Source organism: Passer domesticus, chromosome 16 (assembly GCF_036417665.1).
Source record: "Passer domesticus isolate bPasDom1 chromosome 16, bPasDom1.hap1, whole genome shotgun sequence".
NCBI lineage: Eukaryota > Metazoa > Chordata > Aves > Passeriformes > Passeridae > Passer > Passer domesticus.
The window spans coordinates 1,682,701-1,707,625 of NC_087489.1; the positions used below are offsets into that span (position 1 = coordinate 1,682,701).

Here is a 24,925-nt window from a genome sequence, read left to right on the forward strand (position 1 = left end):
CACAGTGGCCTCCAGCAGCTCTGCTGTCTTGGATTTACAGGGAGCAGTTTCCTTCCTAGCATGTCTGTGAAAAGCAGTGGATTCTCTCAGCTCTAGTGTTTGAGCATCACTTCGTCTGCAGTCACTCAGTCAGTCCTGGACAGGCACATCTGTCTTTCAGCACAGGAGTTGCTGAATGAGAAGATGGGACAGATGATGGGACTGGTCCCAGCCCACTGAGGAAGCAGTCTGGGCTTCAGTTTGTGCTCTTTACAGATGTTTTATAAGAGGCAAAATAAAATCATTATTTTATTTTGTAGACAGAACAACAGCAATGAAGTTAAAGTGGCTTTAATGCTTAAAAACAAAGTAAAACAACTCAACCTGTTGTTCATATTAAGATCTCACAGTGCACTTATGAACCTCTGAGCTGGTCTTGCATGTGGAGGTTTTGCCAGGTGGCCAGACATGTATCCTAATACCCCTGTAGCTGAAGTAATTTAGTGCATTGCTAATGTGGATTGGTTGAAGTCTGTAACTTGCTTAAGCTTTCCCAGCTTGGCTAGTTGGGCTCTTACAGCACTTGAGTGCACCAACTGAGCTACAGCTGGCTCAGAGCCTGGGATTAGACAAGCCATGTGTTCCTGCTCCATAGGGTGAGGTGTTCTTAAGGCTGAGGAATTTAGGTTGCAGTAGTGTTTAACTAGATTACAGTACAGTCAGCAAGAATAGAGTCCACTGTCACTCTTCCATGGCTGGATTGGCCAAAATCCAGCAGATACAGCTCCCGAGTACAGAATGGAAATGTTTGTAGTGGTTTATTAAAAAAAAAAAAGAAAAAAATATCCGTGTGTATTTTCGTCCTGATCACAAACATACACTGTAAGGAAAATCTTAAATGAGCTGGAATGTATTCAATTTGCTGTCTCCCTTTTAAAAAAAGCCCAGGAGCTGAGTGGTGTGTGTCTTGCAGGATGTGCCTGGTGCGGCTGAAGCAGGAGGGCCGCGCGGGGAAGTACATGTGCCGCTACATGGTCCACTGCATGTGGGAGGATGTTGAACAGCGTGGGAAGGTGATGGGGGTAAGTCCTCTCTGCTGGTGTTAATCCTGATGATTCTCATCTTTCAGTACTTTTTTGGATTTAAATATTTTAGAAAAATGCCAGAGAATCCAACTGGTTGATTCCTTTACTAGCTTAAGCTGGTACCTGCAGCCCTCACTCCTGACCGTTCATTCTCTCAGCTGCTGTATTGATCCACTGTCCTTGTTCCTGAAAGTGTATTGTGGCCTGGATAAAGGTATTGAATATTGATTTGTATGAAATTGATTAATTTCCTACATGATTTGCCATGTGACTGCAGCAATGGATGCTGCTACAACAGAATGGGGATAGAAATAAGCAGTTGTGGTAGGGAGGAATGTGACTGGTGCCAAATCTATAGCTACAACTTCAGTAATTCCAGCAAAGCTCTGAGTGTTCTCCATGTCTGAAGTGGTAAAAGGGAAGTTAATCAACAAGGGGTTTTTGTCAAGTGACAAATATATGACTATACTCAGTCCTTAGTGCATTTTTCATTTTGGATTTTCAGTATACCTGATCTTTATCACAAAAAAAAAAGGAAGTTGCAAAGAGCAAGTAGTTCCAAGGAGAGTTCATTGGCAAGTTTGAAGGAAGAGGAAGGTTGGATCATTCTGGCCTGTTCTGAGGAAGGCTATGGTAGTTGGTTGTGATGGTAATTTCTGTATTTAAAGTATGAAAACATGTTTCTTCAGCCCTGTGTTGGTGATTGCTTGAAGAGAAGGCATTGCAGAGGCAGTGGAAGTAGGTGACAGCAGACCTGATGCAGGTGAGGCTGCCTGTGTTCAGGGCACTTCTGTGGGAGAGCAGCACTGGCAACATCTGTGTTGTCAAAAAGGAAGAGAACTGTTCAGTGATTAATCAGAGGTTTGTCTACGAGTAAAATAAATTACGCTGTTAAAGAAGTGGCAGTTTTCATATAGCAGTAATTAATTCTCTAATTCTCAAGCCTTGGCTGTCAGTTGTGTTGGAGTAGCTGCCAGGACGTTCCTTGGCGATGCCAGACCACTAGGGAGTTAACCAGTGAGTTAGGATTTTGGATGCCATCACATTAGAAATACAAGAAGTTTCTTTCTGATTCTTTATTTTGTATGTGGTTTTAGAAGGTGTTGGTTCTGGTATAACTTCAGTTATTCCTTTAGTAATAGGATTGGTTCCTAGTTGTTGGGACTTCCATAGCTTTACTTTGTTGCATGTTGCTCTTGAAGACAAGACACCCTGTTAATCTTCTTTTGAATTAAATTCATACATCTGAGGATTTTTTGCAATATTAATGTGCTTAGATAAATTCCAGTGTGAGAATCTCCTCTTTCTGGTAGGGCAGTGTGAGTGAGCCTGATAAATCAGAGGTACTGGAGAGAAAGACTGAATGAAAGAGCTTCTGCATTTTTGTCCTTATCCAGTGCCTTCTATATCATACCTCTGGTTGATTCTGCTTTCTCTAGGAGCTATACATAGCTCAGCTCTTTAGTCTGGGTGTAAATTGATGGTTCATCTTCTTGAGAAGCAAAAAACCCCCCCAAACCCAAAACAAACCCCAGCCAAACATGTCACCTTCCAAAGCACCTGAAATATCTGTCCGATTCCATGGAGAAAATTACCTTTGGAACAGAAAATGATTTGTCTGTTTCTTTTGACCCAGATTTTGTCTTATATGAACAAAGTGCTGGCTGCTAGTTTTCTGTGCAGGGTTGGAAGCAGCAGACAGAAAAGAGGAGCAGAGCTGGCTGTTTGCTGCCCTTCCAAGCAATGCAGGGCTCCAAAGTGAAGAATGCTGGAGGTTAGGCCTATATTGAGAGCTTTACAGTAAACCTTAGGGGAAAAAAAGATAGTGTTTGCAGTCAGTTATTTTTAAAGGGATGCACAGGGTTTCCATTTATGCAAACTAAACTATTCCATTTCTCCACAAAATTCCTTGGAGTATAAAAAAACCCATCAGTGTCTTCATCTTTTCATCCAGTCTGTACCCTGAAGTGTTTATACATGTTGCTATGTGATGCAACTGCAAGGAGCTGTGAAGTTGCTGGAATGCCATTCATTCCCTGCCTTGTCAGGTTATGCATCTGGTCAGTTTATCCCTGAATTTAAATTGTGCAGTCTTTGTAGGAATGACCCTGCCGTGGAATCTCCAGTGTGGGTAGCTTGCCCAACTGTAATTCCTGTAACACACCAGACTGCGGCCTGGTGCTGACACAGCCTTTACGTGGCTGGAGCAGATGCTCAGAGGAAGAACCTGCACATTTCAGGGATTAATCTGCCACGCAGTTACACCTGTGTGTGAATTTAGTACAGCTGAGCTGCACAGGGGCCCCTTGGTTTAATGAGCCTCCTTGGGTGAGAAGTGAACTCCTGAGCAGGCACTGAGAGGGAGTGAGAAAGCAGAGTAAACTCTCCTGGGGGCTAAATTTGGAAATCAGGACTGTTCTCTTCACTGTAGTGTTAAGGAGGGCTTTCGTTATCTGCAGTGGTTTGGTTTGGTTTTTTAATCTTCTATTTATTCCTGGTCTTTCAATCATTATTCGTTGTCAGTCCCCTATGGAGATGGGCTGAGAAGGTTGGGGCTGTTGAGGCTGGAGGAGAGAAGGTTGTGTGGAGACCTCCCAGCCCCTGTCCAGAATCTGAAGGGGCTGCAGGGAAGCCAGAGGGGGACCCTTCTTCAGGATCTGCAGTGACAGGACAAGGGTGGATGGCTTCACATTGAAAGGAAGGGAATTTAGATTAAACATGTGGAAGGAAGTCTTCCTTGTCAGGGTGGGAAGGCCCTGGCAGAGGTGCCCAGGGAAGCTGTGGCTACCCCTGGATCCCTGGAAGTGTCCAAGGCCAGGTTGGATGGGGCTTGGAGCACCCTGGGATAGTGGAAGGTGTCCCTGCCCATGGCAGGAGGTGGAATGGGATGAGTTTTGAGGTACCTTCAGCCCACAATTTCTGGGATTTTGTTGAGATGAACAAACTTCTTGGTCTCTTCTGGTAATAATTATTGTATGTTAGATGAAAATTATCTATGCCCTGATGTTTGAAGATGTTACCAGTTCCCTTGCTCCTTATCACTCCTTCATTTTCCTTTGTCATTGCCAGTGATTCTGGCTTCATATCCCACTTCACTCATTCCCCTGTATGGGCAGTTCCTGTTTTTTCCATGCTTGTTCACTCTTCTCCACTCACCTTCTGTCCCTTCACAGAGCTGTACCCTGACTGAAGTCTTTCTCACTTCTTACCTTTGGCAACTGCAAGGAGTTTTGAGTGACCAATAAAGGGCAGTTTCCCAAGTGCTGCATCCTTTTTATTCATCTTAACCTCTTTATCCCTAATGATTTTTTTAAACTGAAGCTGAGGTAATGACAGAGGGTGTGTGACCTGATGGAAGGATATGTGTAGCAGCAATTTGTTTTCAATAATGTAGTCCTACAATCCGTATATTCTGCCTCCAAAAGAAGGTGGTCAAATGCATCAAGAATAGTAGATAAAAAGAAGATGACGTTAATGTTCTGGTGTCAATGCTTTTAAATTTCAGAATCTGAGTCTCTCTCAGAAGTAAGACAAGTGAAAAGAAACTTTGCTGACTACATTCAGAGAACTAAATTAACATCTGCATAGATCCTAGGAGGTTAGGAAATTGCATTCCTTGCCTTTTCTCTCATGCAGTGTATCAAAGGCAAAGATTTAACTCTGATTCCTGTATTGTGGTACAAGTGGCAGAGCACCTGGATGGAATTGCTGCCTGGATGCAATTAGTTTAACTTGCTGACATACAAAGTTGCAGTTCTTTAGCTTGCTTCCAATCTAGCAACAATGCCAGCACTTGATGCAGAAAATGGACACTATATTCCTGAGGTGATACTGATGGTTTATTGAAATGTGCCATCTGCTCTTAACTGGTTCATTGGAGCCGAAAGGGGTAGAATGTAAAGCAATTTAACTGCAAATTTACATCAGCTCCAGCTCCGCATTGAGTTTGTATTATTTCAAAACCTGGTTGTTAAAACTGCTGAGATCTAAATCTCTGCTACAAAGTTTTGGGACCTGTTAGCCTGAGCTCCTTCAGCACTCCTGAATGTCGGCAAGAGTCAGAAACCCAAACTTGACACAGCTGTAAAAACACACCGAGAGTCTGTGGCCTCAGCAAATTCTACTGGTGCAGGCATATTTCAGATATAAATTTTACTCTGCTGTCCCTAGTACTAATGAAGTCAGTCTCTTTTGGTGGGTTTGCAGCCAGGTGTGTCCAGTTCTGTGGCTAACCAGTGCTCTTTACTTAATTTTTCCACTAGTGACATTTCTATCAAACTTTAAAAACAAACAGAAAAATTGGCTTGGTGCAATGGCTCCAAGTGTTAATAGTAACATTAGGCTGGGTAAAAGACTTCCTTTGGATCCTGCTTTGCCAGAGATCTCCACCTCGTGGCTTGCAGGGAATAGATTTATACTGTGCAAGCTGGCAGCTGCCTCATCAGTTTGGAAAGGGAATTCTCTCAGGACTGGACATTGCTGCTGTTTTCTCCCTAAGGGAAGTTCTGGAGCCGCCTGAGAATTAACCTGGTTGATCTCAGTTTTGTGCTTTAGTAACTGTGTGGATTAAAAGTTGTAAAAGTTTAAGTGTGTTTTAATATCCTTAGATGAAACTGCAGAGTTGATAGGAAGGACATTCCCTGGAATAGGATTTCAGCTGGTAACAGTACAGGAGATATGAGGGTTAAATAAATAAATAACAGACCTTCAACCACTCAAAAAATCCCAACCCCCAAAAAAAACCTCCACACCTCTTCTCCCTCCTCCTAGCACCCCACCCTAATACTTCTGGGTGCAAATCCTGTGCTGTCTCAGGAAGATCCACCAGGCTTTATTCCAATACTTGTAACTGGTTGTAAGCTCACTTTACCTGCCTTGGTCATGTTTGTTGTGGTGGCATTCTGCTGCTGAAATGAATTAAAGTTCTTTTCAGTGCGAAAATGACAATTCATTTTATAATTCATAAATGTTCTATAAGCTGAAATTCATTTTATAATAAATAAATGTTCTAAAAGAGATAGGGCTAGGAGGGGCTGTCCAGCCCAGTGTGCCAAACATGTTTTAATTTGTCATAATCTCACTTTCCTGTTTTCCCACCAGACCACTTAGACTTCTACTCCTTTTTTTTTTTCCAGGAACACATCTAGGTGTCTTTTGAATTCGTTTATTGGCTCTGCTGTGTGTAGCACAATACAGCCTTTGTTACACTTCTAGCTGGAGCTGTTTATACCCAGTGACCCATAATTTGCTCTCAATTACACTCATGTACATCTGAAGTAACAGCATCAGAATCAATACATATAACTGAGAGCTGAAATTGGCTCTGGGAACTTGAGCACCATTTTCTGTCTTGATACTCTTTTCATAAATAGAAAATTTCAGTTGATTAAAAATGCTTATTTACCTTACAGGAGCTACAGAATTTCCTAAACTGAGTTTAATTCTGTTTAAGTTATTCTTACTGCAGAGAACAAAAAGTTTGAGCCTTGTGACTAAAGACTCAGAAGGGTGAGACCAGCAAATTGTAGAATGGCTTTAGAGGATGAGAGGACAGGGTGTAAAAAGGATATAATTTTAAAATAAAACTTGATCTTTGTATGAATTGAAGTGGGAAGCTGCTGTCCTGGGATGTTCAGGGGTCCTCTCCAGGCTTGCCTCTAAAAACTGATGGGAAGTCATGGAGTCTGTTTTGGATGCACAGGAGTGAAACTGCATTTTTGAGAGAGAATGGGGCAGGAGCAGAGTGGGTGCAGTATTTTAGGGCTGGAATGGGGAGTTGGGATTAAGGGAATGTACTGAAGCAAAACATTGCAAAGAAGGTACTGATTTTGTTTGAGGAAATGGACTGGGATATGAGACAGAGGATAGTGTTCAGTACGGTTGGAAAAGGTTTTTAAAAACCTGTAAAACTAAAGAAGAGAAGTTTGAGTTTTAAATTATCTATGTATATTTTGAAATCCTTTACTAGGACATTTTAAAGAGAAAAATGTTGTGATTTTTGATGACCACTTGGAATATATAACATTTCACCAGTTTCTAGTGTTCCCTTTAAAAAAACAAAGAAATTAAACCCTTGCCAATGTAGCGAGATACAAAATTGTTCTGTATAGTTTTTGTGGGTTTTTTGAAATAGGATACCAGACATTGTATGATTGGTTTTACCTGAAATTATTGTTTCAAGAACATCACCAAAAAAAGTTCATCGACCCTTGACCCTTTCTCAAATAGCTTGAAAGTTCACACTAAGTTTCTAGTACTTTGTAGTTTCATGGATGAGTAATAGTAGGTACTTTTCCAGAGGAAATTTCAGTAAATTTGATTCTGGAAATCTTAATAACTTAAATATGTAGGATAGTGCACATGCATGGAATGTTACTTTGAATTATCTCAGCTGTAATGATGTCTGGAACAAACTGTAATGATGCAAATGTAGCTTTACCAGCACATGGAGCTTTGAAATATGGGTCTCCTTCTCAAGTTGTTTGTTATGTAGTTGTTCTAGAGACAGCATCCGTGGAACCAACACACCTGGGCAAAATGTTTGGGCCATGCTGAGGATATCTGGTATTGAAATCAAGATATAATAAATGCTTGGGTTCTCTTCAGCTAGCCTGCCCCAGTTTTCTGGCATAAAAAAAAAAATTCTGGCACAAAAAAAATAAAAATTAAATTTCCCAGATGTGTTGGATCCTGTTACTGTGGTAAGGTGGTGGTGTTGGCTTGTTCTGTGCCTTGCTTGAGTGCCTGTAGGAATTACCCTGGAATCTGCCTCGTGTCACCCTTTCTAGAGATACCTTTTCCCAGTATTATGTACTTTTCAGTATTATATTACTCTATGTCCATTATATAGGGAAAGGTTTTTCCCCCAGAATGTGCTTTCAAGCTCCTTCATAAAAACAGAAATAATATCAAGACCAGAGTCTCTTCTAAATCAAACCAAACAAACCACTGAGAGCTTCTCTGTTGTTCCCATACATTTTAATCACATTGTTGCTTGTGCTTTTCTCTGCAGATAGAAAGTCACTGATATCTTCTGCTTCTGCTTCAGGAGTGAGTCTTGTATTTTATTGCTAGAGCTTTGTTTATTTTTTTCTTCCATTTTCTGAGTTTTCTAGCCCATTTTATCCATTTACAGAACTGGCAGCTCTTTGAAACTTTTTTTTTTTTTTTTTGACTGCCTTTGCTAACTGCCCCCACAGGATAAGAAAAGATAATGATCAGGAAGTGCAAGTGCAGTCCCTGCAGTAATCCCAGTGCCTGCTTCCACACTTGCTGACTCTTCTGGTTTCTTTTACAACCCTAGTAAAGCAACAGCATAGGATACTTCTGTACACATCAAGGGAAACTGAGGTGCTTTTTTGTTTTCCATTCTGGTCTGAGAATCTCAATGGATTCTATTCCTTTTTCTGTCCTCAGTCGTCTTCCTCTTCTCTTTCTGGTCTTACACAGCACTTGCTTTATCTCTATTAATTAGTTAATTCTGATTACACTTCTGTAAGAGCTTGAATGTTTTTATTTCATTCAAAGGTCAGGAAATCATGCCAAAACTTAAAATACCAGGATATCTAATCTTGGAGATCTCTCTTAGTTGGTAGCGAAGTGTTCATCTTGTTGATTTTCAAGTTAGTCAGGAGGCCTTGAGGCCAGGAGAATACGTGCAGATAAAATGGACAATTTTATGTTGGGGTGTCATGGATGGGAGATGGGGTCACTACAGTCTTGGTCAATGTGAAATGAACAACCCTGATCTGAATGGGCTTTCTCAGGGCTTGTGCATCCAGAAGGATCTGGCAGGGAGCAGAAGGCAGCTCTGTGGGTGAGCAGGGGTTTTAGGGAGTGTCCCCTGAGCTTTGGAGTCACTTGTGTCCTTGATGCTGAGTAGCAGCAATTCTGTTTGGAGGTGCTGTTTGAAGACTTCATTTTTTAAAGTGGGAAAGTGTCGAGCCCCTGTAATTGGTAGAAATACAGGACTAAAGCCCCAGAGGACAAAGCCAGGTACCAAGAGCTTAAAAATAATGTGTCTCTTTGAGAGCATCCTAAATTTACCCTTTTGTATTTTCTGTTTTATTATGTCCTTTCAGGAGGGAAGATAACCCATATATAGGTTTAATCCATGTTATGTAGGAAGCTGTGTAAGGAAAAATCCTTGCCCATGTTTTTAGGATCTTCTGGAAGTTTATTTATTCACAGCAGCATCAAATCTGAATGAAATGCAGAAGATGGAAAACTCACAATATCTTACCATGCAGCCTTTTCATGGTTCACTTTCCTCCTTTGCCTTTTACTTGAGGGCAGAACTAGGGTAGAGAAATAATTTTTGTTCTCTCCTGAAAGGTTACAGTAATAAAGAAACTCTTGTTAACATCAGAGTATATGGCAGGCAGGAGTTTTCACAGTCTGGCATTGTTTATTTTACCAGCAATTTGGAACCTTCTGCACTCTTAAAATATTGGCAAGAAAATATTTAACTGTTAACTGTTCTGTGGCCTGTGTGTGTTTGAAGCCCTGGGGAGGAGGAATGCTTGGGGAAATCGGGTTTTTCTCAGCTTATGATTGAAACCAGAAGGTGCAGAATATTGGTAGAAGGTGAAAGCAATGTGACTGCAAATTAGAATTTTACCCAAATGTGGAACTGATGGGAGAATGTCAAACAGGTCACGTATGAGCAGGGCCCTGCCAGGAGAGAATGGGGAGGCTGATGGAACAAACACAAATCAGCCAGTCTGCCAGGCATACAGAAATGAATTTGAAAAGGTGATAGTAATTGTGAGTATTTGCATTTATCCTGGCCTCTGTTACTGGATAAAGGTTTTGACAGTAAGGGTTAGGCTGGTTAATTGTATGGACTCTAGCAGTTGTCATTCCATTTGAAATGAAATAAACATTTTTTGGACAGTTTTTTTAGGAGAGGAGATGGGTGCCTTGCTGTTCCCCTCCAACAGAAGCTTGTCCTGGTCTCAAATTCTGGAGAAAAAATGTTTTTTTTAATTCTTAACTATTTTTCCCCTGGGGAGGATGACCTGTTTGGTATAAGCAGGATCATTCTCGCTCATATTACTACATAAAATGTAGCCTCTTCCCATGAGGGTATTAAAGGCTATGGTAAGGGAGCAGGTTTTTTTAATAGCACTAGCACTTTTCAGGTGAAATTCCTGCCAAGTCAGCAAAGTGACCTGATGTCTGGTGTCCAGGATCATGTAATGAGCTGTGCCTGTCCTGCTGGAAGTCAGGGCAGGAAAGAACAGAGACCCAGAGAGGCGCGATACCAGCCAATATCTGCAAAGGTCAGCAAAAAATGGACAAAGCTGAACATGCTCAGAGCTCCTGTTCCTGTCAGATGAAGATCCAGTGTGTGCTGTGGCTGCCAATGACCAGAGATGTTTGGGATAAAGGATAAGAAACAGAGCTGTGGGTCAGTTCCTTCTGGTACATTCTCCTGGCATTCACTAACGAGCAACCCAAGCGCTGCACGGGGACCGCCAGTTCGGGGTCACTGACAGGAATCCTCCAGGAATGTGCAGCCCTTTGTTACTTCTTCCATAACCTTTGCTCTTTAATGCCCTGTGGCAATGACTTCTGCCACTTAAATGTGTTGCATGAGAAAACACCTGTATTTTTAAATATTATTTGGTCATTTCATTAGATTCTTTCCTACATTTTTTAAATGAGAAGCAGTGGACAATAATTCCTTGTTTATCTGCCTGATACCAGTCATAACTTTACCTCTCCATCATCTGTTCTTCCTCACTTAATCCTGAAAAGTTTCCTAAATGTTTGCTGATATGTGTCATCACGTCATCATGGTCTTTTTTGTGTGTTTTCTACTACTTTTAGATTTGTTCAAAGATTAAAAGGTACCACAATTTTGTATGCAGTATGTTATGGATTTATGCAGAATAGGATTCCTCCTTTAGTTTATATTCCTTTCATAATAATTCCTAAAATTTATATATCTTTTTCTTCACTATTGAACTGTTCAACTTAATTTTTTTCTCATAAAGATCCATTTCAAAACTGTAGCTGCCAAATGTGTGCATGTTGTTAAATAGGTTTTTTTGATTTTTTTTTTAAACACCTACTACAAGTACCTTTATCAGCATTGAATATCACTGGTCACAATTATCTGTGATTTTTATTTTCATTTACTGTATTTTCTATTAATTAGTATTTATCTGTTTCTGCTGAAAGACTTTTCAGAATGGATGCCACCTTTCCTGTCTCTGCAGCCCTGGTAATGTTAGCTGAGATGTTTCATTTAGTTTACTACTTTATGAACCCTGGAATTTTGTTGCTCTTGATTTTTATTAAGTTAACTTTCTCTGTGGGTGGATCATATATCCTGGAATATGATGGACTGGGAGTGTCCAAGGCCAGGGTGGACAGGCCTTGGAGCAACCTGGTCTGGTGGAAGGTGTGGTGTACCTGCCCATGGCAGGCGGTGGAAATGGATGGGTTTGGAGGTCTCTTCTTCCAGCCCAAACCAGTCTGGGATCATTCTCTGACTCTCAAAATCCCGAGTGCTGTGAGAAGGTGATGGAGCAATGAGTATTCACTGCCTGATCCTGTGGAAAGACTGGGGCAGCAGATGAAGCCAGCAGGAGCCCTTTCAGCGGGGAGCCACAGGAGGAGATGGATCTCCTCAGGGGTAGCAGACCAGGGTGCTTCTTGCTGAAGCACATGGTGAGTGCAGAAAGTTCCCTGGACAAAGCTGCTGGACATGGGGACCTTTTGGAGGTTACTCTCTAAACAAATAGCAAGAGTTGGGAAGAATCCTTAGTGAAATTGGTTGGGAGAATCCTTGGAGGAAGCATATGTCAGCTTTTCTAGGGTCTGGCCTTTTCTCAGGGATTCTGGCTGCTGTTGAAGGCAGGATACCCTGGTATGTGCCCCCTTGGTCTGGTCAGTGTTCCTGGTGTGTGACACTTTCTGACAGTCCCTGAGGTTTGCCTCAGTGAGGAGCTGGAGCTTTACAGGAACTCTGTGGGTGCTCATGGCACATATTTACCTTAATGATTTATCTGCCTTTATTACTGTTTTCTCCAAGTGCTTCTTTCAAACTTGTTCTGAAATTTCCTTTATCAGTTTATTGGGCTGAATTCCTGATTCTGGTGTGTTCAGAAACACATTGGTTAGCCTTAGGCTTTTAGCAGCTAGGTTTTTCAAGATGCTTTACAGGAAAATCCCTTGACAACTGCTCACCTTACAGAGCATCAGCACAACTTGACAGAGCACAGCAGTTTGACCTCTTTTCCCTGATCCTTCTCTTGAGAGGTTGTCAGTGAGCTCTGCCAGCCACATTCTGCAGAGAAGCAGGAATTTGGAATAAGCCATTGAATACAGTTCAGATTGTACTGTGATCTCTGCATCTGTAACTCTTACTATGGCAGAGCTTCCAAATTAAAAAACTGCAAGATAGGAACAAACCTCATTTTCTGGGTAGCAGAAGGGTAGGGGTAAGCATCTGCTTTTGCTGAAAGATGTAGGTAATATATAACTTGCTTTTCTGTGTTGAAATTTCTTGGAATAAACTCGCTCTGAGGAGCCTTATTGATGATTGCACAATTGTTGTGAAGGTAGAGCACACACAACTTTTTCCATTAACATGTTTTTATGGATTGAAGATTTTGGCAGGAGCTGGTTCTGCTACAAGCCAACATTTACCTTTTGTCTAGGTTAAAATAATATTGGAGTAGGTTATTACTGAATATTGAAGAAGGCTTTAAAGATTGTTTTCTGAAGTTAATGATTATGGAGGTGTGTTACAAAATTACTTCTAATTAAAAAAAAATAGAGAATTATCAGAAGAGTTAATATTTAAAGCATACAGGACTCAAGCTGTGGCTAATTACAAGCAGTGATCTGCTTTCCAGACAAAGTAGCAGAGCAGTTAATAAAAGGCTCAAAAACTGAAGATTGGAAAAATAATTTCTTCGATATCTTTGTCATCTCACAAGTATGTGCCTGACAGAACTGGCCACTATGGCCCCTTGTTACAGGAATCTTCCTAATCTTTTTTATGAATCTAATCTTTTTGATTCTTGCTATAATCTCAGTCATGTCAAAACTACTGTCCTGCAAGCAGTAGTGATGTTATAGGATGAAATAAAAGGGCTGCATTTGCCCATTTGATGTCATGTGTGTTTTAACACAGAGGTTTGAGCAAACACTCAAAAAGCCCATAAATAACTGTAAGTGCTTATATATTATTTATAAATAACATAAACCATATTACAAGTAATTCTGTCCTATTGCAACTTGAGAGAAGGGGCATAAAACCCCCTAAATATTAGTGGAGTGGCATTTTTTTTACCATGAAAGTTCGGTCCTGTATCTCTTCAGGACCTTTTGCTGGTATTCCTGCAGTCAGAAGTGTCAGTGAGAGTGGCTGATGTTTATGGCAGTGGGGCTGCAGAAGTCCTCAGACTGCAGAGTGGACTCAGACCTGTGGAACTTGTTTTGTACAAGGGGTGGATTAGTTTTTACTGTATCAGCATAAACCAGTGCTTTGCTGTTGCAACTTTGACCACTCCAGGAGTGTGCTGCTGGTGTGGTGTGACAATGCACCTGTAAGAGCCCAGTCCTGGTTTGAAGAGATGACTCTGCTGGCACATCCACCGTGTACAGGTACAGGAGCAAACACATTGTACAGAAGAGACTATTTATTCTAGCAGGATTGGTATAATGAGAATGAGGGGGTGGAAACCCAAGCCAGAAAATTCAAATATGAAATGAGATACACATGTTCAACTGTGAGGGTGATATGCTTTAGCCAAACACAACTTAGTGAGCTTAGTACAGGGGGAACTCGGTGAAATGTAATGGTCTGTGATATGCAGAGGGTCAGGTTCTATGATCTAATCATTTCTTCTGGCTGAAATCTCTTAATAAAAAAAGTCTAGTTCAAGCATAACTTACAGCCTAAAGAGAGGTATTGCTGCCTGGAATTCAATGACTAGTGCTTGTATGAGGCAGTTAGAAGTGCCCCTTCTGGCTTTATAGTCAGTGGAAGGATTAACGTGTTAAAGTAGCTTAAGGGTGCAACACATGCTGGCAAAAGCTTAAGCAGAAAGAAACTCCTGTTGCAGTGCTCTCAGGCAGTGCAGCCTGTGGCCATCCCAGCTGGGGCAGTGCTGGCAGGACACAGATGTGCAGTGACACTGCCAGGGATCCCCTGTCCTGTTCTGAGGGGATAGGCTGCACCTCAGCCCCTGGGCTGATGGCTCTGAGCAGGCAGAGCCCATGGAATTGTTAAGATTGGGAAACACCATCCAGATCATCCAGTCACCATCTGTCAGTGTAACACCACCTCCATCCATGTTCACCATTAAACCATGTCCTCAACTGCCATCCACACATTTTTGAACCAGGGGTGGTGACTGCACCACTGCCCTGGGCAGCCGTGCCAATGTTTTAAAAGTCTTTCTGTTGTTTCTTTTCCCTCATGTCCAATCTAAACCTCTCCTGGAACACCTTGAGGCTGTTGGTCTTGCCCTGTCATTTGTTACCTTCCAGTCTGTGCACACTGATCCTCCTCTGCACCGTGAGCCAAAGCAGGTGGGGAGGAGGAGGAGATTCATTACCAGAGGAAGCTCTTGGTCCTTCACAGGACACTGCCATGGACTAATTCTAGAGCAGCATTCACTTTAAATACCCTGTCCATGTATTAGGTCTTTTGCTATCTGTCCAGCAGTACAGGAGAGCACTGTGCTCTTACTTTCCTAGAAATCTTAGAATACAAAACCTTCTGTGAGACTTTGCTGCAGAGTCACCCTCAGCACGTGGCTGTTGGATGATGCACATGAACTCCCTGAGACTGAAGAGGATTTCTTCACTGTGACATGGAAAATCCAGCAGCTGCTTGCTGCAGTTGTCCCACAGGCAGAACAGAAAGGCTCCCACAGAAAGGCCCATGGAGCCTTTCAGAGAACAGTTGTGACCTGTAGCAGGGAGATAATGTTAGCTGTACATTTCCTTGTTTCAGAGGTCTTGTAAAGGTGAGGTGTGTATCAGAAATGGGTTCCTTGTTTTGAACTAACACCGTCCTGTGTCACTCAGCACATAAATCTGTCCAGTGACAGCTCTGCACTGGGCTGCTCCAAGGAAGGCAAAGGGGCAAAGTCCCAAGAAGAGCTCCAGATGTTACTGATTTTTTCCTTGTTATTAGCAATTACTCACTTGGAATTCTCTAGCAGTTTTTATTCTTAATAACAAACTGTGGAAGAGTCAGCAGAATGACGACCAACCAGATCCAGAAACTTGCCAGTGGTAGGAACTTGTACAAGCTTTGGAAGAGGAAGCACTTCCAGCAAACCCTGCTTTGGATGTGCTCATTTTTCTTGATTTATAAAGAAGGATTTTTTCCTTCAGTGTTTGTACTTGACTGATGCCAGTGGTGTTCTTCAGAAACTGCAATATTTCTTTAAATATAATTTAATTGCATAAGATACAGCTCCATCCCCAAACTCAGATTTTTTTATCTGAAACTGTCTTTTAAGCTGTATTTATTGCCATGTTTTTTAACTTGCTTATCTCCTTCATCAATCTGTTTCTTGCTAACTTAAAGCTGCTGCTCTTTGGTTTTAGTAGGGAAAGCTGCTTCCCCAGGGATGTATAGTCCAGGGCTTGTCTCTGTAATGGGACTATTTGTTTTCTTTGCCCCTTGCAGTTGCCTGCTGTAACATTTGTAGTATGTGCTAAGTAATCCTTGAGGTAACATTTTTATTATGTCATAAAAAGTGCGTGGCAAATATATAATAACTCATGGAATTTGTTTGTTTAAAATGGAAGGATAATTTATTGAGTGTGTTACATGAGACCTGCTCCCCCTTATTAGAGCTGTAGAAGTGCAGCTTATTTAGAAGTATGTTCTATTGAGAAAAACCACGATCTCTGACATGCATAGAAGGTTTGAGCATGGTTGGGTAGAAATGACATCATAGTTTATGTACTCAATAAAAATTTAATTAAGTCATTACGAAGTTGCAGTCATCATTTAACCCTCTGATTTCTTATGTTTAGTTCTTTTTTTAAACATTCAGTAATAACCAGTCTCCAAATCTTGATAGCCTATAAAATATCTGCATGAATTTTAATAGTTTGCATTAATGGAAAAATATGAGTAACTGACATAAAAGGAATTTTCCTTGTGTTTGCACTATGTGCATTGCTATAAAAATCAACAGATGAAAAAAGACAGTGGTTTAAGGGAAGAGAGTATGAACTGGAAATTTGTTCACTTGACAGAAACTAACTCATTTTGATAGAAAAACTGTTGTTCAATTGCCAAGGTGAATACTCATAAGGATACTGAGAGAGAATTCAGGACAAGGGGTTCCCAGGGTGGTGGGTGTGATGGGCTGGTGTTTCTTGTGTGTAAATCCTGTCTCTGCAAAGTGCAGTGTTACACCTGAGTGTCCTGCTGCTGTGCAGGGCTTATGGGCCTTGTCTTTTGTACTTCTGGAGCATGTGAGAGCTGTAGAAAAGAAATGCTTGGTGTCTCTTGGATCCCTCTTGGGAGTCAGTACAAAGAAGCAGCTTTACCAAAGTGTAGCTGGGCCCCTGGGAGAGGAACTGCATCACTTTGTTGGCAGAGGTAATGAGTAGAGGCCAGAGGGACAGACAGTGTGGGTGAGGGAGATGTACAGGAGGCATTTCAGCCATCCCTCTGCACCCTGCAGTTGTTCCAGACCCATTTTAAGCTGACATGGGGTCAGTTCTCACACCAATGGATTGCTTAGGCCAACCCGGCAAATACTTAAGCAATTACTAAATTTAGTTAAAGGTCAGTGTGGACCTTGGACTGAGTCACACTTAGAGCATGGGGGAAGTTGGTGTGTCCTCACAGACTCTGAAAGAAATTTAATCATAGTCAAAAACCTGTGAGTCTGAGCTGCTAGAGATGCTGGAGAGGCAGAATTCTTGTTCTTGCTGGCTGAAAGTCAGTCTGGACAGTACAGGAGGAGCAGTGGCAGGGTGGTGTCTTTGTCTTTAGCATTCCAGTACTTCCACTGTGGTAGCACATCCATACCTGCAGTGTTTTGGGGACAAAAAAACATTGAAAAACCTTTGAGTTTGTATGGATGAATGAAGGTCTGGAATAGCTGCTCAATAATTGTCTTCAGAGGGGTCTCCATGCTCTTGGTCTGTGCTGCCACTGCAAGGGCAGCCTTGCTTCACACTCCCCCAGCAGCATTTTCTCTCTACTCCTGCAGCTGGTGGCAGAGCTGTTGGCTGGGATGTTCCTGCCAGTTGTTAGTTGAGTAACAGTGACCTCAGCTGTGTCAGAATTCATGGAGCTGTGTCTAGGGGTTCCAGAGTGACTGACTCCTGCTTGCAGCCAAATCTCAGTCAGGTGGGCTGGGGCACTGGTGGTTCTTTGTCCACTCACAGTGAAACTGGGAGTATTTTCTCCTCACCTCTTCCTTAGAGCCTGTACTGATGGTTTTTTGGTTTGTTTTTCAGATTAATTCTACTGTTCTAAAGGAAGACTTGAAAAGGATGGTAGAAAATTTCTATGCAGCTCTGTTTGGATACGATGAGGTAAGAAGGCTGTTTTCAGGGAATGTACAACAAGTAGACCATCTAATTCCTGAACACAGAATATTCCAGATGGAGAAAACATTCACTGTCCATTTCTTTAGAGAAATATTACATTAGGGAAGCAGCCTTGAATGAAAGTTCTTAGAAGAAAACTGCACAGAGCATATGGATTTAAACCATGGGAGTGGAAGGTAGGGTGTTCTTTCTGCTGCTTCAATCCCTTACTGGCCACCACTAAGTCATTTCCTCCCTGTGAATCCTGCTATTACTCAGCTGTACTTTGGAAGCAAAGAGAGGAATTATAGAGTATTTTTAGGGGGTCTGTGTGAGAATATTTATAGGCAGTACCTAATAAGAGAGGGAGGCAAAAGCACCACTCTGCACAAGTGTGTGCAGGACCTTCAAGAGGAAAATACAATTATATTGGTTTTTCTGTTCTTGTGAGTGTTGCCCTTCAGATGCTCTTATTCACATTGTGATATTATTTTTTTGCACAGTGATTTGCATTATTATTATATTGTAAATGTAACCTCTTAGAGTTGTGGACAATGCTACACATGCAAGGTTTAATCTAGTTTTAAGTATAGCCAGGATGTGTCTGCTTGTGCTTTATTGACAGTCTTTTTGGAAACAAAATGTTTGCTTTGATTAAAGACAAATGTTGACTTTTTTAAACTGAATATTTTAAAGACTTTTGCCTTTGGTAAATGTGTCAGCAGAAGACAGGAGTTATGAGCCTGTGGTGACAATGCCATATAATGTAAAAAGACAATAAAAGTTCAGGAGAATTTGGGCAAAAAGCATTAATGGATGTGGTTCTTGCATAAACCAAAGCTAATATTAGATTTAACTGGAAAAATCTAGATAGTTCTTGATGAGCAGGATTTCTCTCTCATTTAGAATGAAAAGTAAAAAAGCAAAGAAAAATAGCAAACTCCAGACTACAGTTCTGCAGCATGGGATTAAATATCCTTTAATTTTTCTTTTTAAAGTGTCATAGGCTTCACACATTCCCATGAGGTGGTGCTGCCTTCTCTGTAAGATCACTATTTTTATGGTAAAGATTTCATAACATAGAAATGCAGTTATCAACTCCGACATTAGGAATACCCTGACACAGGTTTTTTTCCAAATTAACTTGCCAGAAAATTGGTTACAGGCTGCTCTGTAAATTAATTTAAGGCCTGGGCTGTTTTTCCATTCTGGGAAAGAGTGATGTTGCTGCCTTTCCATGTGCAGAGCCCACGGCAGCTGTGGGCTCTGGGACAGGTGCTGTGGCCAGGGGCCAAGTACACCAGTGGGGGTGTCTCATGTTCAGCCCTCCTTCGCGTGCAGTTTTTAATCTCCCTCTGTCCTTCCCTTTAGGGAATCTTGTGTGATGATCGTGTTCTGGCATCAGCTCTTTGGAGAAACCTTTTTAACAGGAACTGTGATGACCCTCGGCACCTGGAGCTGCTTGTGGAGTACGTGCGCAAGCAGGTACGGCCCCGCTCCCAGCCTCTGCTGCAGCACGGCCAGTGCTGCTTCTGTTCCCAGCCTGTGCAGCTCACTTCTCATAAATAAACCTGATTTTAATATCCAGTGATCATTTTTAAGGAGAAGAAAGGAAAAATCTGAAAACTGGATGATATTTATGATAGAGTCATGGAATGTCCTGAGCTGGATGGGACTCTCAAGGATCACCAGCCCAGCCCCAGCCCTGCACAGACCCCCCAACAACCCCACCCTGGGCACCCCTGGCAGCGCTGTCCAAACCCTTCTGGAGCTCTGGCAGCCTCGGGGCCGTGCCCATTCCCTGGCGAGCCTGGGCAGTGCCAGCCCCTCTGGGGAAGAACCTTTCCCTGAAATCCAGCCTGAGCCTGCCCTGGCACAGCTCCAGCCATTCCCTGGGTCCTGTCCCTGGTCACCAGAGAAAACAGATTATTACTGCAGTTTGATGACAAATGGCTGCAGAGAAATTGATGGAATATTGAAAGCAGTCCTGCTCAGCTGTTTCTGGACCTATTCTATGGAGGGGCTTGACAAAATGTGCCAGAAATAGGCTGCAACTTGCTGCAGAATTGTTATCAATGTTAGAGAGCTGGGGTTCTCCTCATAGTGAAACAGCACATAGAGCTTGAAAGTCTCTTGGTGACCTTTGAGGAAAAGAAACAAACAGGTTTGTTTTCCAGAATTATTTTGATTCTTTCAGTTATTACCTGTAGGAGACAGCACTGACTAGTTGTTTGACCTCTCAGTCCTGAGGAGGTTTGTGAACCAGATCTCTAGGAAATGTTGGTGGGATAAAGTCCATGTGGGCACCAAAGAAAAGAGTGAGAGAGGTTACTGAGTAAAAGTGGAGGGTGTTGGACAGGAAATTGAAGACCAGAACTTTCACAACATCATTCTCTGTAATGTTTCCAATCCCATATTTAGGATCAGATAGAGTTATGGAGAGACAGTATGTAAGTGTGTGTCTGAGAAAATGGGAAATAAAGGGCTGAGCTTCCTAAGGGACTGAGGACACTTTGGGAATGCCAAAGAGTTCTCGGGAGGGACTGGCTTAATTAAATGCTGAAGGTTACTGATGCTCAGTGGTGAAGCTGGAGGAAAGTTTGCTGGGGACAAACACATATAAAAAGTATGTAATTTGGGATAATTTCTTGCCAGATGGGGAATTTGTTGCACTTCTGGATATTCAAGCAAAGGATGGGTCTGAAGCAATCAGCAACTGAATAGAAAAGAGTGATCAGGCAGGAAAATGTGGCACACTGGGGAGGAATGAGCACAGGTTCTATGCAGGCATGTCATTCCTGCAGACAAGTGATGCACTTGAGGAAAGCATTCCCAGCTTTACGTTTGTACCAGTGAGCTGTGAACTGTTACCACACAGGAATGAGGCCTTGAGATTACAGTTCTATTATAAAAATGTCAGTTCAGCACTCTATAGTGTTTAAAAAAATGTAAAACAAATCCTCAGAACTACTAGGGAAGAAACAGAGGATAAAACACTGCTGTGGTGCCAGTTTTATATGTCTGGTACCATTGTGAGCTGGCATAATGTGTCTGGTTTGGGTGCTGACCATGAGAACAGATAAAACATTAACTGAAGAAGTCTCAGAGAAGAGCACTGAGGGTGACAGTGAAATTGCTCCTTTATTAGCAATGACTAGAATCCCCTGCCCAAAAAAGAATGGGAGAAAAAATGGGAGACATCTCTGGGAAGTCCTGAAGGCATGAGAAAGGTGAGCATGGAACGGCTTTCAGGGACACAGGAATGTGGGGACAGAACACTGGCACAGCTGATTGGGATGCTACAATTGCACTTGGGTTCCAAAGCCACTGGCAAGATTTATGGAACAAAAGTTTGCCCAGGGCTATTAAATCCACAAGCACTTCAGACTCAAACTCTGTGAATGAGCAGATTTTGAGAGGGAGGGGAAATGAGCAAGGAAAAGAGCATTGTGTGCTGTGTTTAACTCCTGGGGAGGCTTCTGGTGGTGACTGTCAGGAACAGGACATTGTGCTTAGGTCGCTTTCCAGTGTGACCCTCTGTGGCCATGGGTGCATTCATTCCCCTGTTGAGAAACTCCTTGTCCAATTATCCTTTGTTTCTAGTAACACTGTGTACCAGGTTGTCCCCAGTTTCCTGTGGATCCTGTGTTTAACAATCACTATTAGTGGGTGCTAGAGGAGAACACACTGACAGGACAGCATGTGCTGTGCCCCTGGTCAGCTCTCCCAGCCTTCCTGAGCTAATGGTGGTGGGTTGTCTTTGACTAATCCTTGAATGACTTTTTAATTTTTTTTCCCCATTTCGCATATCTAGGGTGACCAGTGGCAGCAAGTTGACCCTGTGCTATATGATGAGAGTGTTCAAAAACAAAAATTGCTTACATTACAGCTTAAAATTACAATAGATCCCAAATATCTTGCCCCGAGAGGTTGTGGATGCCCCATCCCAGAAGTGTTCAAGGCCAAGCTGGACAGGGGTTGGAGCACCCTGGGGTAGTGGAAACTGTTCCTGCCCATGGCAGGGGGTGGGACTGGATGGGCTTTAAGGTCCCTCCCAACCCAAACCATTCAGGGATTTCTTCTGTTGTGAGGACAAGTGTTCATTGCACATTCACCTCTTCCAGCTCATGTGCTTTGATGTGATAAATCCCAGGTGTTCCCTGCTGGTCAGGCCATTTTTCTGTAGCTAAAACCTTGGTTGTGTGCAGGATGGGAGCTCTCCATAGGATTCTGGCCCGGGCAGTGTTCCCTGCCGTAACCACCAGGAGGATGGAGTGACTCACTGCAGCTTTGCGTGGCTCCTCTTTGCCCTGTTGCCAAACCTTCAGAGGTGGCATTAGTGACGCAGGTGACTCCAGAGGATCTGCAGATCCTTATCCTGGCCTTCCCAGGACGCTTCGCAGTCGGAAGTGACCTTTTTAGGTCCACCTCCCACAAATGGCAGAGTAGGCCGAAACGTCCCTGTTGTGCTTGCTTTTTGGAAAGAGGTGTTTGTGTAGCTGCTGAGGGAGCTGCCTGGGCAGTGGGGCACGTGGCAGTGACTTGCTGTGCTTGCAGGTGCAGCACCTGGACGCGCTGAGCGGGGAGGACCTGCTGCTCACGGGCGAGGTGAGCTGGCGGCCGCTGGTGGAGAGCAACGCCCGCAGCATCCTCAAGCCCCTGGCCCCCGTGTACAACGACGAAGGACTCTGAGATCTGTGCCAGAACAGCTTGGGAAGCATGCCTGCAGTGGAACTGGGCTGAGGCTCTGTGGTTGGGAAGAACAGTTTGCTGTTGGAAGGAAAACATTTCATTAGCTCTCCCATCCGTGGTGCCTCGGTAGCCTCCTGGACAGCCGTACTCCCGAATCTTCACCTGCAAATAAATGCTCATTGTTTTAAGAACCTCTGTCCTTTTTATGGACCCTTGCTGACAAATGGACAGAGCTGCCTTCTGCCTTTAGGAAACCAGGTATTCACATGACATAGAGTTCTCTCAAAAAGACATTTCTGTTCCTTGCCTTGTTTAAAGAGCTGCTACTCAGAGACACAGTGGTGTCCTCTACTCCCAGAATGGTTGTAAATGTAAATCTGAGCTTTGCATATTTAGATATTAAGTATATATTTTAAATGTCTGATACCAAGATGGAATGCTTTAGTGGAGTTCAGAATTGCTTAAACACATTCTGAAGGGTTTTCTGTGAAAATCCCTTTTAGGAACTCTCCACTTTGTTGCACAAGGATAAGAGAATGCAAAGAATAATGCACTGTCCCCAGCAATCCTCTATGACTTTGGCTGTCTTAGGGAGATTAGAGCCCCAGTTGTGGCTGGGTGGGCACTAGAAGCTGCCCCAGAACCTGATGTTTAGTCTGCCTTGCTGATACTTTCACATTCTTTGTAGAATTGTGCTCTAGGAATTTATGAAAAGAACATCCCTGTTGTGTCCCTGGGACGGGACTCTGCCGTCCTCTGTCCCCCAAAGCAGCAGTCCAGGGTGTTTTAGCAAGATCTCCAACACCAGTGAAAACTTTCTATGGCTGTGCAGGCAAATGGTGCCAACACAGTAATTAGGGGAGCAGGAGCTGCACTGATGAGATCAGCAGAGGCTGAGGTGCTCTGTGTGGGTGGATGGTTCACCAGGCTGTTTCAATGTCAGTGGCAAAAAGAGTTTTAATTTCTCTCCTGTCCAAAATCTGAGTCAATAATAAATGTCGGTCTGGGTTAAATTGCTGTGTGTTTGTTTTCTGTGCCATGTGTGCTTTTGATAAGAATGAGCCCTATAAAATCAGGACTAATTCCTAATAAAAGTATTCAGGAAAAGTAGAAGGTGATAATCCTTAATTTATTAATTTAATCCTTAATTTGTGACTCCTTAGTCAGGTGAAAGTGAAACTGTGCCTGTTTGTGACTATTCTTTCTTCTCAAGTTGCTTTCTTTATAAGTGTGTGTGTTGGAGAATATTTGCCATCCCTTCCCGATGTAAAAAGCAGTGGGATGCAGCATAGAGGCTCCAAACACTGACTTGTGGGATTTTTTTAATCTTCTTTCAGGGAGCCTTCTGTGTATAAAAAAGGCTTTTTTTTTTCCCCAGAATGAGCTTCCTCAGTTTAACTTGTTATAAAATGAGGCATGCAAAGAGCCCCTCTCTCTGTGTGAGGTGTATCCCTTCTCTGTGAAAACATTACAGCCCAAACAACTTGCTTGCAGTTTATTTAAGATGCTTTTGTTGAAAGCTGAGCTAAGCAGAGAAACCTCTTATGTGTGAAGTATTATACAGTGTGTGTGAGATAATAACACCTTGTAATTCATTACAGCTGGCTTGTATTTACATAAAAGAAGGCTGAGCTGTGTAGGAATTTGCTGATTAATTTATTTTTAATGAGAGTGAAGTATACCAAGTACCAAAATAAACTTTACTTTGTGTATCTTACTGCTCCTGAAATAGGTGGAAAAATTAATGGTAGATATTTTGGCTCAAAGCTACATACATTAATTCATATACAAAACAGTTATTTAAACTTTAACCCCTTTCCTGCTGTGTAATTTAAACTTGAGCTCATGTTCTCCATGCCATGGGAACACAGGGCTGGGAGCACACCACCACCCAGCCCGGGGACCGTGCAGGGAGGCCGGAGAGCTGCTGGAAGTCTTGGGCCAGCTGGCCTGGAGGAGAGAACACCTCTGTGCTCTGAATGTGGGACAGCATGTGGTCAAACCGAACCCTCCCCTGTGTTTATGGGCAGGAGGCTCCACAAGTGATGGTGCCAGGTCGTAGTCATTGGCATCTGCCCTTGCACCTTTTATTAGGGTGAGGATAAGGCCTGTAATCACAGCTCTGCTGGGCTGTGAGATGCCTTCACCCTCCTGCTGCAAGGGCTGAGCCAGCAGTGGGGAGTGCTTGGGCGTGTGGGGCTTGGTGAAAACACAAGGCAGATACTGTCTCTGAGTTAAAAGGGTAATTTGTTAGAGAGGCAAAATCCACTGAGCCTACAAGACTTTGCTTCCCAGTGATTAGTTACCCAGAGACAGGATCCTACAGTATTAGATTGGATATCAGGAAGAAATCCTTCCCTGTAAGAGTGGGCAGGCCCTGGCACAGGGTGCCCAGAGAAGCTGTGGCTGCCCCTGGATCCCTGGAAGTGTCCAAGGCCATGTTGGATGGGGCTTGGAGCACCCTGGGACCCTGGAAGGTGTCCCTACCCTTGGCAGGAGGTGGGATGGGATGAACTTCAAAGTTCCTTCCAACCCAAACCATTCTGGGATTTTAATGTGACCCCTGTTTCTCTCAAGAGGTGAAGAAAGGTGAGCTGGAAAGCTGCCATTGCCAGTGTCTTACATAAGACAGAAGG

At 42.8% G+C, this 24,925-nt stretch overlaps 1 protein-coding gene across 1 annotated transcript in view; it reads left to right on the forward strand.

Moving 5' to 3' along the window:
• Window positions 1-23,402, forward strand: part of LOC135281888 (ubiquinol-cytochrome-c reductase complex assembly factor 1) — a 47,273-nt gene extending 23,871 nt beyond the window's left edge. The window contains exons 7-10 of the mRNA XM_064391182.1: window positions 953-1,061; window positions 17,526-17,603; window positions 18,969-19,082; window positions 22,155-23,402. Coding sequence (XP_064247252.1) covers window positions 953-1,061; window positions 17,526-17,603; window positions 18,969-19,082; window positions 22,155-22,289 — 436 coding nt within the window. The 3' untranslated portion in view covers window positions 22,290-23,402. The remainder of the gene's footprint in view (window positions 1-952; window positions 1,062-17,525; window positions 17,604-18,968; window positions 19,083-22,154) is intronic.
• Window positions 23,403-24,925: the final 1,523 nt, after the last annotated feature.